This window comes from Myripristis murdjan, chromosome 23 (assembly GCF_902150065.1).
Source record: "Myripristis murdjan chromosome 23, fMyrMur1.1, whole genome shotgun sequence".
Taxonomy (NCBI): domain Eukaryota; kingdom Metazoa; phylum Chordata; class Actinopteri; order Holocentriformes; family Holocentridae; genus Myripristis; species Myripristis murdjan.
The window spans coordinates 19,768,592-19,782,864 of record NC_044002.1 but is presented as its reverse complement, the minus strand read 5'-3'; the positions used below and the strand labels follow the sequence as shown (position 1 = coordinate 19,782,864).

At 45.7% G+C, this 14,273-nt stretch overlaps 1 protein-coding gene across 1 annotated transcript in view; it reads left to right on the top strand.

Moving 5' to 3' along the window:
- The first annotated feature begins 5,298 nt into the window (after positions 1–5,298).
- Positions 5,299–14,273, top strand: part of tmtc1 (transmembrane O-mannosyltransferase targeting cadherins 1) — a 120,382-nt gene continuing 111,407 nt past the window's right edge. The window contains exon 1 of the mRNA XM_030046228.1: positions 5,299–5,661. Coding sequence (XP_029902088.1) covers positions 5,369–5,661 — 293 coding nt within the window. The 5' untranslated portion in view covers positions 5,299–5,368. The remainder of the gene's footprint in view (positions 5,662–14,273) is intronic.

The window sequence follows — 14,273 nt, the reverse complement described above, 5'->3', positions numbered from 1 at the left end:
TTCTACAAAACAAAACACACTTTACATAATGCAGATTGTTTTTTTTATTTTATTTTTTTTTAATTCAATTTGGACCTTATTTGCCCTTGTTATTGGTTTCAAAACATCGGAGGTCTGTGTTTAGCCTACCATAGAGCCCATTCTTTGCCAAAGGTAACATAGGATCTAAAAATAAATTCATTATAACAAATTACCAAAAATTCACACACCTGGTTGGGGTCATAACCCGTTCAACTTCTTTATAAACGACCGCAGTACAAATGTTGCTGCACGAATTTAGGCTCGCACGCCGTGCACTGATGTCACGTCCTTTCTTTTACATTTCCTTGTTTTCGTACGTGAATTCGTGCATCAGCGCACGTGCACATTATTAACACACAAGGCACCTCGAAAGCACGGGCCCTTTACACAAATGCAAAACGTTCAGCTCCTGTCAGGAAGCTCATTTTTCAGGCCGTTGACGGTGAATGGGGCCCGCTGGCTGTTCCCATTGCGGCTCAGCGGGAAGCCGAGAAAGGGACGGCGATGGCGATGGCGATGGCGATGGCGATGGCGGAGATGGAGGGAGGGCAGGAGGGGAAACGGGAGGAAAAAGAGCAGGTGTTTAATTTAGCGCTCTCCCTCCGGTCTGAGCGTTGAATAGCTGATGTGGTGATTGCGGCAGCTGTGAGTGCAGAGGAGGGGCGGCGGCGGCGGCGGCGGCGGCGCTCGGCGAAGGCCGCGCTGCCTCCTGACACCTGGCTGCAGGTGTTTCTCTCCTCCCAGCTGAACGGGAACACGAGGCCGAGCGGCTTCCGCGGCTTTGCCCTAATGATGACGATGATGAGGAGTGCCGGCCGCGGCGCAGGAGGGGCGCGGAAGGAGATGAGAGGCGAGGGAGAGCGTTGGCTCGCCCTTTCATCTCTCCCTTCAGCCTGCCTTTCTTACTTCTCTTTCTCCCCTGCTCTCATATATGTGTTTTGTCTGGCTTCCCTGGAGGCAGTGACTTCCTTTTTTCTTTCTTCTTTCTTCCCGTTCCCTGCTTTCATTTGACCCCTCCCCCCTCCACAAACACACACACATTCACACACCCGCCTACGCTTTAATCCTCGTTTCCTGTAATGTCGAGGGACTTGGAAGGTGTTCATCTGCCAATGAGGCCGGCCAACTTGTTCCTTGGTAATGTTTACATGACTTCTGGTGATCGGAGCTTGCCCTTAGCCTTTCAGCGCACACACGCACACATGCACACACACACACACACACACACACACACACACATGCACACACACACATGCCCAATCTCATCTTGGCAATTAGGAGCTTCTCTAATGAGGCCTGTGTGTGTGTTCGACAGAAAGAGATGACAAAGAAAAGATGCGTGCCCACGTTTTGCCACTGGGAGTAGCTGTGTGTGTGTACCTGTCAGCTCCTGTGTGTGTGTGTGTGTGTGTGTGTGTGTGTGGTAGAGCAGAGCAAAGCAATGTCTTGTACAAGCACCAGTCATGATAGCAGGCAGCCTGTCAGCCTGCGTTGCTCCACTGCCACTCAATGTACCTGGTGACCCGGCTGCCACAAGGAGTCACTGTCAGCCTCTGCACATGTGCCTGTCACACACACACACACACACACACAGGCCACCACTACCGCTTGTGCTACTAGCAGTGAAACCCAGCTTTTGTTTGCATTAAAGTAACACTGAAAGGAAGACTGGCAAGGAATGAGAATAGGAGCCACTTCCTTCTCCCTTAACCGCTACTGTCAATGTGCCCTTGAGCAAAGCACCTGAAAGTCCCACCAGCTCTCAGACTGTATTTGCATTGAGCAATTATATCGATTCATTTCTCTTTTTTTGCCGTTTTTGTGTGCTCAGATGTCACTTGAGCTGAAATCAAACCAGAACCAGAGCTTTGAAATGAAATGCAAATATTTAATTTGTGTTAGATGTCTGTTCAATTTTTTGTCTTTTTTTTTGCCAAGTTGGAGCTCATTTTCAACAAGTCCTCAGTTGAAACATGTTGCATCTTTTTTCAAATTCGGTGTCTTGAGTTAATTTGTAGGAAAAGGTGATGTTTTCTCCACGTGCAGTAAATGAGTGCAAAGCTCCTCCAGCGCCGAACAATCCTCCAACTCTCTGTCACACCGAAATGTGACATTCCTGTCACTTCGGTTTCAAGTGAAATTGATTTCTCAGACTCGCAGACATCCCCTCTGGCATTTGGAATCAAGCCTCTTATCTCTGTTAGTTTCATCGTCGCGGCTAGAATCAATAATCGTCCAATTGTGGAAATCCCAGATCTGGATCGCCGACCAAAATCTAATCGATTGTTCCTTTGGCTGAGGGCCAGTGTGTCCGCCGCGCTTCATGAAGATCCATACAGGGCAAACAACATAAGCGTGGCGGAAGGTAGCGCAGCCCGCTGTGCAGAGGTGAAAGTGAGTGACAGCTGTGTTTACATGCATGGCAGCACTTTGGCAGCACTTCCACCACCCCGGTCGTTGAGGAAAAGGTCAGATTTTCTCCTCTGGAGTGTCTTTACCACCAGATTTCAGGGTCTGTTTTGGTGCCTTATACCCCGATGAGCGCCTTATTTATTAGATTGGGAACCAGCAGTGAGGCCGGATGGTCGGTGACCAGCTGGCCAGAACGCACCAGGAATAGCAATGAGGGGGGGTTGTGACCACGAGGAGGGGGGCACCAGATGTTCTGCATGTACCGACTGACTTTCCACTGTCCGCCCTCAGGCTCACACTCCTCCTTTCTGTCTGTGCGACCCCAAGAATCATCAGGTAAGACAGAGAAAATGATTTGTTTTAGAGAGGGTTTTTTTAAAATTTTCTTCCAGCTTTAAGGTAAACACATATCAGAGTGAGCTACACACACACACACACACACACACACAAGTGAGCTGCAGGTCTCAGCTCTGCACCGAGGGGGGAGCAGCCCCGCTGCGCCGCTGCACCCTGTTTGTTGAAGGGAACCCAACCACCTGAGGGCAGCTCTGGAAACGCTTTTCAAAATGGTTTGAAATCACTTTACAGAGAGGTATTTTCTGCTTTGGCTTCCATTTTTTTTTTTTTTTCAGTGTCATATTGTATGTTACCCGTTTGTGTTATCTTTTTTTTCTGCAGCACTTTGATTTGTTTTTCAGGCTGGTTCAGCCTCACAAACAAGACCAAGCTTTGTGCATTTGGTATACTAAGAGGTAGTTGAGGATGGTAATATAATAAACAAACATGTGCCTGTAGCTGCTCACTTTAAGCCCAGGATGATGGATTCAATACAAAAAAAAAAAAAAAAAAAAGGTATACATATATATCTTTTATATACACATATATCTTTCCTGAAGGCTGTTAATGTGCTGTGCGTTTCCTATACAGCTTCATCAGGCTCATGAGGCAGAGGAAGTCAGGTGTGTAAGTAGGAGAGATTATCTCTGCCTAATTTGCATGCATAATTCAATTAATTATATTACAATGACATAGCATAATACAGTATTCAACCTTATCAGGGAGCAAATTATGTAAAACTATAAATACAGGTGCACGCTTCATCAGTGTAATACTGGAGATTAAGCTACACAATACAGATGTGCATGTGTTTGTATTTCGTGTTCAGCTGTCAGACACTGCTTTGGCTTTTTGGGAGTGTGTGTGTGTGTGTGTGTGTGTGTGTGTGTGTGTGTGTGTGTGTGTGTGTGTGTGTACGTGTTGGACAGCAGCTCTCCCAGTGAGGCTGAGTTATGTAAGGTGCCAAAATTTTTCCTCACGATTAATCATCACGATGCAAATCCTCTGAAATTAAAGCCCATGTTGAAAATTACCAAAATGATCCTTTGGACATAAATTGTGGCCAAAAAATCAGTGAGTGAATACTCTGAATGTTGAATTATAAAGTCTGTGGGGTGGACAGCAGTTTTAGATTCGTCACACCAGCTGATAAATCTGTTACAATATTTAAACCCCCACAAAAACCCCTCAATAAACATAAAATAAATAAATAGATACATAAAAATACAGTGCTTGTGCATGTGCTGATTTACTCTCCAGGTCCATGCTGGTGCCTCTGCTTGCTTTTCTGACAGTAATAATGTTTATCACTTCGTGCCTGCTACTCTATTAGCGCCGGGCCTCGTCAGTTTATTACCGCCGCTCTGAGCGCACAAAGGTCAGCCCGGTGCCATCGCAATCATGCGCTGGAGCTCTCCGCCGGCCCGTATTGATTTTCACTCCAGCCAAGTGCTGATGGATCTCTCTGGCAGGGGGAGGCAGCCACCTCCTGCGCATGCGTGGAAAGGCGGGTTCTCGGTGTCAGTGCTGCCTTCAGGTGTCCGACTTCAGCTCGTACTTCAGATATTACTGCTCGAGAAGTAAAGTCGAGCCAGTGCGGATTCAATCGGTTTAGGAGGGAGGTAGTACTGCAACAAAATTTGTGATTTTTTTTTTTTTTTTAAGTTTATTTTTTAGATTAGTACCGAATGAACAGGGTGAAATGTGCGTCATCTGCTCTCTGTTATCCACTTAGTGATATAGGCCTGCACTGTTTCAAATACTTTACATGATTCCTAAAAAATGGCAATACTATTTATTCACCTACAATGGCACATAATAACATAATAACCACGTGTAACACTTTTACTTGTTAGCTATTGACACAGCTTCTATGTTTTTTTTCCCCCTTAGAGAACTCAGAGGAGAAAAAAAAATCAACTTTCTGCAGTTTTATTTGTTTGTTTGGGACATTCATGTGCATTGAAAGAGTGATATCATCTTTTATTTTGTTATACTTTGTAAGTTTGTGCAAACTGTCTTCGGTGGATAAGCCATCACAGCAAACACAAGGCCTTAATTTGCCTTTGCATGAGTTATATTTTCATATTTTGACATGGCTGTGTTCAGTGTTTTCAGATTTGTGCCACCTGCATTACTTCATATTCAGTGTCCTGTGAGTCAACCTGATATCCAGAGAGAGAGATGGAAGCTTTTGCCAGGAAATAGTCCCTCAGAAACTTTATCACCTTATAAACTTTACTATCTGTGTATCTATGACGTCCATGTCCTCTTGGCAACAGATTGCATTTTAAAAAATAATCAAGCGATGAATAAATACGTTCATATGTACTTATTAAAATTTTAATTTCATGTGCAACGGACTGCGGACATGTGAGCTCAGCCCACATAGCGGTATGACATCGGTTGTCTCCCTAAACCCTCAACACCAATATTTCCCAGCATCACTTGAATGCAGCACAGTGCATCCACTCCGTCCCCGCAGTACACACAGATTCCCAGCACACAGCCGCTACCTGCCTGGCGGAATGGACGTGTCCTCCGGTGCTCCCAGCTTGATTCCCAGACCAGCGGAGCCGCGGGAGAAGCCAGGCCCGACATGACAGCGCCGGGACGGGAGAAGAAAGCCCGCCAGCTGCGGGTGTCCGTCCGGCCGGAGGCGATGTGGGCGGCGGGCCGGTACTTGGTGCTGGCCGCTCTGTGCGCCCTGTGCTACAGCAACTCTCTGCACGGGGAGTTGGTGCACGACGACGTGTGGGCGATCATCAACAACCCAGACGTCCGACCGGCGTCCAGCCTCAGAAACATCTTCAGCAACGACTTCTGGGGCAAGAGGATGGCGGACAATACGAGCCACAAGTCCTACAGACCGCTGTGCATCCTCACCTTCAAGTAAGTTGTGCTCCCGGTGCCCCCGGAGTCTCTGGCTCCCAACATGTGGCGCTCCGGAAACAAGGATGCTGCGGGGACTTTGTGCGCGCATTTGCCCCGCATGGTGGTGACTCTTTCGGGTTTGAGGTTGAAATCCAGCGGCCAACTATTGCGCGAAACCTCCGTAAACACCCAATTAAGGCTGACGTCATGCAGTTGAGTCTCCGTTATGGACAGTGAACCCAAGTAGGATACTGTTCAGATTCCATGGGAAAACTTAATCCGATAGGAATATTCCAGTAGGACCACAGGGGATAAAGTACATTAATCTCTCTATAAACGCGTATTGAGCCGCACAGACGCACTAAAACGCCTTACAGGAATATTCAGGGAATATTAAAGTCATTGTACCTCGGGGCTTTCCTGGCTAAGCCTTGCACTTAGATCTGCCCCAGTATAAATATTTATACAGTGAGTTGTGGCGGGGAGAGCTGCACAATTGCGCAGTGATCTTTAGCGGGTCACAGCCCGTCCTCTGTCCCCGCAACTTTTGTTTTAATCCACATTCACATGAAAGGTGAAGGGGACTCAGATAACACGCAGCCAAATGCACAGATAAGGATTATGTAACACTTGTTGCGCAGCTTTTTAGGAACTTTTGCTTTCATTCCGGCGGAGTCGGAGGTGTGCGCTGCGCTCAAGGTGGTCGCTGATGGGATAAAAGTTGTGGAAACAGCCGCAGCAGCGCGTAGCGGATCAGTAAACATGGTGTGTTTTTTGCTCTGCCGCATGTTGAGCTCCAGCCCGATCCGAGCGGGAGGGAGAGAGGGCGTGTCTGCGCACAGTTTGGAGCTTAATGCTGTTGTGACCCAGGGCAGGATTCAGAGCTGTGTGTGTGTGTGTGTGTGTGTGTGTGTGTTTTATTATTATTATAAGTAATGGTAATTCTGAGATTGCCGCATGGAAAACTAGAGCAGCCCTCACTGTGTTCCAAAATATTATGGAAGATGTCCAAACTGAGGCTTGTTAATGCAAAAACGCTCATGTACAAATTGTGCTCCACTTCACAAAGTGCTGTTTCAGTGTAATGAAGATCAGGTGCATTTTTTGGGTGTACTGGGTGTACAATGGTGAGCCTTATTTTGTCTATATGACCTCAGCATATGCAGTCACACTGTAAGTAATATAGCTGGACTCTAGACCTGTGTATCTGTTACATTACAGCATTCAGAGCAGTTATTAGGGCTGCAGTTAGAGATTATTATCATAAACATTTTCTTGATTCATTGATTAATTCATTAGTCAGTAAAATGTCATGAGTAATAGCAGCTGCCCATCACAATTAAGCAGAAAGTCACATTCTTGTTGCTTCTGTAGTCTGACTAGTCTGACCCAAAGTAGGTATTTTGCATGTAGTATTTGTGGCGGTAACCAGGAAAAAATGTTTTTTTTTTTTTTTTTTTATCAACTAATTGATTAATTGGCTAATCATTTCTGCAGTCGTTTTTGTGATGTACTACTGTGGCATGCATTTGGTAACTTCAGGTGTGTTATGTCCAACAATTTAAGTGTCACCGCTGCATCTGCCATTTTTTTGCCATCCGCTCGCTCCATGGGATCAGATGTCCGAGGTCCTGGCAGGGGTCCAGTCTTTTGCTCAGTGACACTTCAGCAGAGCAGATCCTTGTCCGTCAGTGTTTGAGGACCTGCTCAGCCGCAGCGACACCTTTATTTATCCAGGCAGCCGGGCACGGAAAACTGTCCAACTGTTCCAGAAAATTCCACAGTGAGTCAAACAGCAGCAGACCGATAGCTTGGGGGGAAAAAGAGAGCGTCTCTGATGGCTCGTGGTGATAATAACATACCACAGTGTCTTTGTGCGAGGACACTTCAAAGATCAGAGCCGAAAGAGGACCATGAACGCACCAGCACAGGGGAACAGTGATGGTGGAAAAACGGCAAAACGGGACGTAGGACGAGACGATTCCCAATTCACATATCCTGTAGCCATGAGCTACTGCACACACACACACACACACACACACACACACTCACACACACACAAACAATTACTGTATATACACACAGGCACAGCATGAGTTCTTATTAGTGAGGGAGAGTTGTGGATTTCTGCGCCACTGCTCTTTAATAAGAAATCGACAGAAGTTTCTCTCCCTCTCTCTCTCTCTCTCTTGTTCTTGTGCCCACACACACACACACACACACACACACACACAGCTGTTTGCAGTGTGGCTGCTCCTCCCTGGACGCCGTGCAGGACTGCAAAAGACAATTCAAAGACGCGTTTATTCACAAACCTCCGTCTCCCACTGTTAAGGGAAGATAACAACAAAAAAACCCCGATCTGAATGAGGCGCAGGCAAAAGATGGTGGTTATAAAAACAACGGCGCTGTCACTCTTTCCCTCTGTACATCAGAGTTCCCACAGGCCTTGAAAATCCTTGAAAGTGTGTGGATTTTACAAAAAAAACAACAACAAAAAAACAAAAACAAGATAAGGCCTTAAATATTTTGGAATATATAAATGGGTGGCCTAGTTGAAAGCGCTTTTTTTTTTTTTTTTTTTTTTTAAGCGTAGGGAATTCATCAGTATGCCTCAGCTCTCAGCACCTCTCTGTGTCTTAGCATCAACACCCACTGATGGAGATTTGCGTCGCTGCAGCAGCAAATTCCCCCACGGGGACATTAAAGATTTACTCCTCAGTTTTAAAATGAACCGTTTCACCAGGATTCCTTGAGCAGATCATGAGTAAAAAATGAGGCCTCTTTTATGTCTGATTTCAACAAATGTCATGTCTCATCCTGAAACGTGCTAATGTGGACTTTGAATTTCACCAAAAGCCACATTCAAATTTCTGAAAAGTCCTTGAAATTGATGTCAGAGGGAGTGTGGTAGCCCTGGTGGGTGCCTCTCTCTGTGTGTGTGTGTGTTTGTGTGTGTGTGTGTGTATGGAGTGGAGGTTTTGTTGTTTGATTGCACTCAGTCTAATTACCCGCCAGTGTTACAACTTCTCAAGCAGCTGCTTGCAAGTCTTCCCTCTGGTAATACAGTTGCTCAAGCAGATATCGTGGTTTAATGCTTCTCCTGAGAACAGACAGCATCGCTTACAGCTTTGCAGGAGCATCTGCTCTCAGACACACACACATACACACACACATGCACAGACACACCACTGAATCATGTGTGTATGTGTGTGTATACTGGAGCTGGCCTGCCCACAGTAATGGCCAGTGACAGTGGAGAGGAGGTTGATCTTTCAGGAGTGACAGGTCTTAGCTTACTGCTCACCAGGGAACGATATTAAGCATTTTAGGTTCCAGCCCTGAAGGTTATTTGTCTGTCAGCTCAATGCTAGTGTTTCAAGACAGATGCATGGCTCCAGCTCCAGCCATTTCCAAATGCTTCCACCTACCCGTCTGGATTTTTGCAGCCTGAGGGTGTTATAAGAAATGAAGGTGGATATCCGCCCTTTTCCCTTTGTATATTCGTATCCCCTCTGCGGCCCGAGTGGAAACCACATCGCAAAGCCTCTAGCTAGCCGCAGTTCACTGTGTGTACATCATTTATATCTAATGATGTCTTGTTTGACCAGTTTTGTCGGCGTGACGCCACGTTCACACGGCATGCAGGGCGATTTATCAAGTTTTCAGACCGCCTGGCGACTTAATTCCTAAAAAACGCAGAGCGACAAATCTAGTGACTTTTTCCGATCTCTGGGAGAATATCTTGATGATGCTGTTACAACACAGCAGTCCGTTCCAGGCTTCACGTCAAACTGAACGGGGTCCAGTCCTTCTGAGATAAGGAGAGTGTGTCTCCTCTCCTGGGGCCGGATTCTCTAAAACGTTCTTACTAATAATCTTAAGACTTTTCGTAAGACGGAAAAAATCAGAAGTTCATAAGAATGTTCTCAAGTGCTATTCCCCATTATTTTCTTAAGAACTACACATTATCTTGCGAACTTCTTGATTTTTTCCACTTGCGAACTTCGCAGCTATCTACCCAGGAAGGGCCAGGGGATCCATCCGGTCTCTCTGAGGTCTTTCTGGATTGCCCTCTCGCTGCAACCCACAGCAGTTCCATCTAAAATACAACAAAACAATATCCATTATAGTCTCAACTTTGATTTGATGTTATAAAAGTGTTTTCTCAAACATTGAGATACAGACTTTGTATTGGACAGCGACGATATTACTAACCTATTAGTTAATAGAATCTAAATATAATTGACACTTGAGTGGTGAGTAAATACTGGCTTAGATATTAGGCTGAATTACAGTTTAGATAACGATTATCTCTATGTTAACTCATACAATGTGAAATTATTAAGGTATTACTACATTAATCTATGTTATATAATCAAATTTGGCTCTAAATTAATCAAAGATGTTTGGAAAATAGCTTACCTTCACACAGCGTGTGGTTAATTAAGATGACCTTTACCTGTCTTAAAGCTACGATACTATTCAAGAAAAATAGTAAGATAATTTATTTCAAGAATCCCATTTGTTCTTAAGAAAAAGCATAAGAATAAAGTTGCGAGCATTCTTAAGATCTTTTGTTTGGGTTCTTAAGATATTTTGTTTGTGAATTCGAAAATATCTTAAGATTCTTCTTAAACCCAAATGTTAAGAAAAAAGTGGAAATTTAATCGTAAGAACCTTTAGAGAATCCGGCCCCTGGTCCAGCAGCACCTCTGTGGGTCGGGTTTTGTTTTAATACTGTATTTGTAAATCACGCAGATCAGCCTTGTTTCCAATTAGATGATAGTGTCATGTGACTTCCATCGACTTTTGGGACAGCGAGTAGCGACTTTCCTTACACAGGTTAGTTAGTGGATATTCCCACCGCAGGTCTGCCTTCCTCCTGTCAGAAAATACGATGGAAACACAAAACAGCGGACAAACAGTGACTGAACATGGAAGTGGAGAAGAATCGAACCCTGGACTTTGTTGGGATACTGAAGGTCGACTGAGGAAAACTGAAGCGTGAGGAAGTTTAGAGCACAATTTCAGCCGTGATGCTTCTCCCAGATCTCTCCCAGGTCTCTTGTTCACTTGCACAGAGGGGCATCTCGTTCATCGGCCAGTCGTTTCAGGTTTGTTTTTGTGATGTGTGTCGGTGTTGACGGATCGTAATTCTGCGAGCGGCAGAGGAACCCGGACGCTCAGATTCAGATCACAGTTTGCTGTGTGGCTAATAACTCAGCCATGCACAGCCAGGATTGCATGCTCAGCGTTTTCATGAACACCGTGTCACGAGAGTTTTGCCTCCCAGGTAAATTTTAATTGGCTGAAATACAGACTCTTCGGAGCATCGGAAGACTCTGGAATAGAGGCTGGATTAAGAGCCGAGTAGCTTGATGCCACCTTCTTTATCCGTGTCTTTTGTTTGAATCCTGTATTTAATTCTTGATAAAACATTCATCGTTGCAGAGATTTCCATAAAGCAAATTACAAAACATAAAATGACAAATTAAAGATGCAAACATTAGAACGAGGCAGTGTAGTTGTATCGTTGCCACATTGTTGGATACAGAAAATAAAAACAAAACAAAACAAAAAAAACTTTCCAAATACGAACGGAACCAATTTTGTCTCACCACAATTTTTGAAATCCAAAAACAACTGTGGTCAGAAATGCCTGAAACTGAAGCTTTGCAAACACATTGTTGTTAGCATGTTAGGCAATGCCTCAATCCCACAATTTTGAACTTCTCAGCTTTCCGTGCAGAAAGCGTGCTTCTCACCAACGGCAAACTCATCTCGAGCCTCTCGAGTTGCACAACCCGGTTTTCCACATGAATGCGATTCCTGTGAAACGGCTTAAATTAGGGTTTGCAAGGCGAGCAGGTTTTAATCTTGCAGCATGTAGACGCGCAAATCAGCCTTTCTTATCCTTCTTCAAAATTTATAAGTGAAATGTAGGCCACCCAAGAAATCCCTCCGACTACAGCCGCCCACATGAAAAATGGAATTTTAGAGGGGAGAGAGGAAACTCTGGAAAACCGGCTTAAAATTCACCCCGGCTGGAATCATCCTTTAGAAATCCCACATCCAGACTCAGGCCGGGGTGGATATTTGCATCCGCCAGGCTCAAACATTGACTCGCTTTCTTCTTCTGTAACTTATTTTGCATAAACTCTGCGCTGCATGAATCGCAAGCCGTTACATGAATCAACCCAATGAGGATTTCTATTTTTTTTTTCTTGCACGCAATCATGCAATTGAACATATGGGTACACTCATGCACAGTCACACCTGTGCCCTCGGGGTCGCTTATGTGTGTGTTTGTCTGCTTCACACATGAGTAGGCGCGCACGCAGACACACACACACCCACGCACACACTCGCACACGACCCAGCGGTGCGCCTGTGGAGGCTGTGCAGTCACTATATCATTCTGTTTCTGTGCCAGCGATCACTGCAGGGCCTCTGAGATATACTCAAGGTGAAGGACACACACTCCGGCGCACGCAGGTGAACACACACTCACCGTGCACCTCAAAGGCCTTTTTTTTTTTATAGAGGCGAGCGCCGATGTGCGCCGTGAATGGAGCAGCGACCGACGGCGGGAAGACAAGGCAGAGAGAGAGAGAGAGAGAGAGAGAGAGGGGGGCCGTGGGATTAAAATAGAAACAGGAGGAGGAGATGGAGGAAGTGGTGACGGATCCTCTTGTGGTGGAGGGAGAGGGAGAGGGAGCGGAGGAGGACGCGGGAGGAGGAGACGGACACGAGAGATAACGGGAAGAGACGAGAGTGGGAGATGAAGAGTAAAAAACCAGAGGTGACAGAGGAAGAGGGGCAGCACGGTGATGGATGACGGCGCTCGAGTCCGAGGCGGCTCTCGGGCTGAGCGAAGCTGACTCAGATGATATGATTTTTTTTTTTTTTTTTTTTTTTCCCCTCTTTCTCTCTCCCCCGAAATGCTGCTTATCCATTTTCGGATAAAGGCATTATCCAAACTCTGCAAAGTGTTTTCATTTTGTCACCCAAGAAACTCAGTTATCTATTATCCTTTTCTCAGAATCACTTTCCCTTTGTTCCAGGGCTTATCTGGCACATTTCTGCCTGTTTTTTTTTTTGCGTCGGCTGGCCTACTTGCCTGCGGTGTTTCGTTCAGCCTCTTTTTACATTTCTGGGATTCTGGGAGGTTCGGCGAATTAACGCAGCCATTAACTGCTGATGCAAAAGTTCTCCGGAATAATTAACCGACCTATTTTTAGTATTCTCTCGACCCTCCTTTGGGTCATGGCCCAGTCTCCGCTCCAGCAGAATACATCAGAGGAAAGGACAGTGTGTCGTCTGCCGCTGCTGCAGCTGCTGCCTCTGCTGCATGGTCAGTGACCAGCAGAGACACAGAGGAGAAGGAGAGAGAGAGAGAGTTCAATTATCTCTCCTTCCAGCCGTCCTTCACCTCTCCCGCCACAGAGGACACGGTCTCTGCGTCTCACTGGCTGCGTTCACGCCGCCGGTCTCCATCATTACCTCCGATTTGCTGCTCATATCCCAACCAGGGCCCCAACCGCTTTCATTTTTCATTGTCGATTAATCTGTGGATCATTCTTCGGATTAATCGTTTAGTCTATAATGTGTCAAAAATAATTTGGGGAAGTTAGCAGAGCCCAAAGATGTCTTCAAATTGCTTCCTTGGTCTGACCAGCAGCCCCAAAAAACCGAGGAAAATCCAAAAGCACTAATTTTAGGGGAGAAAAGGCAAAAAGTAACACGATCTTAGCATTTTAGTGATCTGGGGGAAACTAAAGTCAGCAAATGTTTGGTATTTTTGGCTAAAACGATGAATCGATGATCAGAATAGCAAGTCGAGTGAATGGCGTTTTCTTCCCAAATATCAGTCAAGGCGTCTGCTGTGCTTTTGATCCGATACTGTGCGGTGGTAGAATTGTGAAAACTGTCTCAGGTGAATGATGGAGGATCTTTGCGGCAAAATACAGACAAAATTCCAACTCAAGTCCAGGCTGCATATCGGTTGCATGCCTTGGCTCGTCAATCCGTGTCACAGAATTTAAAAAATGTGACCCCATGCAGCTTTTTTGCTCTTCAGGAAAACACCGGGGAAAAAAAAAAAAAAAATCGAGCCGAGGCGCTTTGAGCTGCGACTGTGTGCGCCTGCTGGAAGTGAATGTGTAAATGTTAGTGTGAGTGGCGACAGGCAGTCAGAGCCACTCACACTGTCAATTTGCTGCGTTCGGTGGATTTCCAAAAACATCTGTCAATGTAATTTGGGGTAACACGTCTCAGGCTGCTTTTCCCGCTCACTCACCGTAATCGCACAACGTGGTTAACGTGTGCTGATAATCTCAAATGTGCCATCTCCAACATGGAACACAGAGGCTTTGCACTTGCCTCAGAAATCTCACGGCATTGATTACACGTACATGCCGTCCAGTTTCAAATTACCGGACTCTTCAGATAACAGGAAACCGGATGCGAGGCTGGCGGTTTCCTGTTCGTGCAGCTCTATTTTGTTTGTCGCACTGGAATAAGAAGAAGTTGTAGCGCCTGGCGGAGCGAGTCTGGAGACGAGGAAGACATGGACAAACCGAGCCAAGGTCTGCAGGCTGGAAATCCCTGCTCTCGTTGGCACGCTC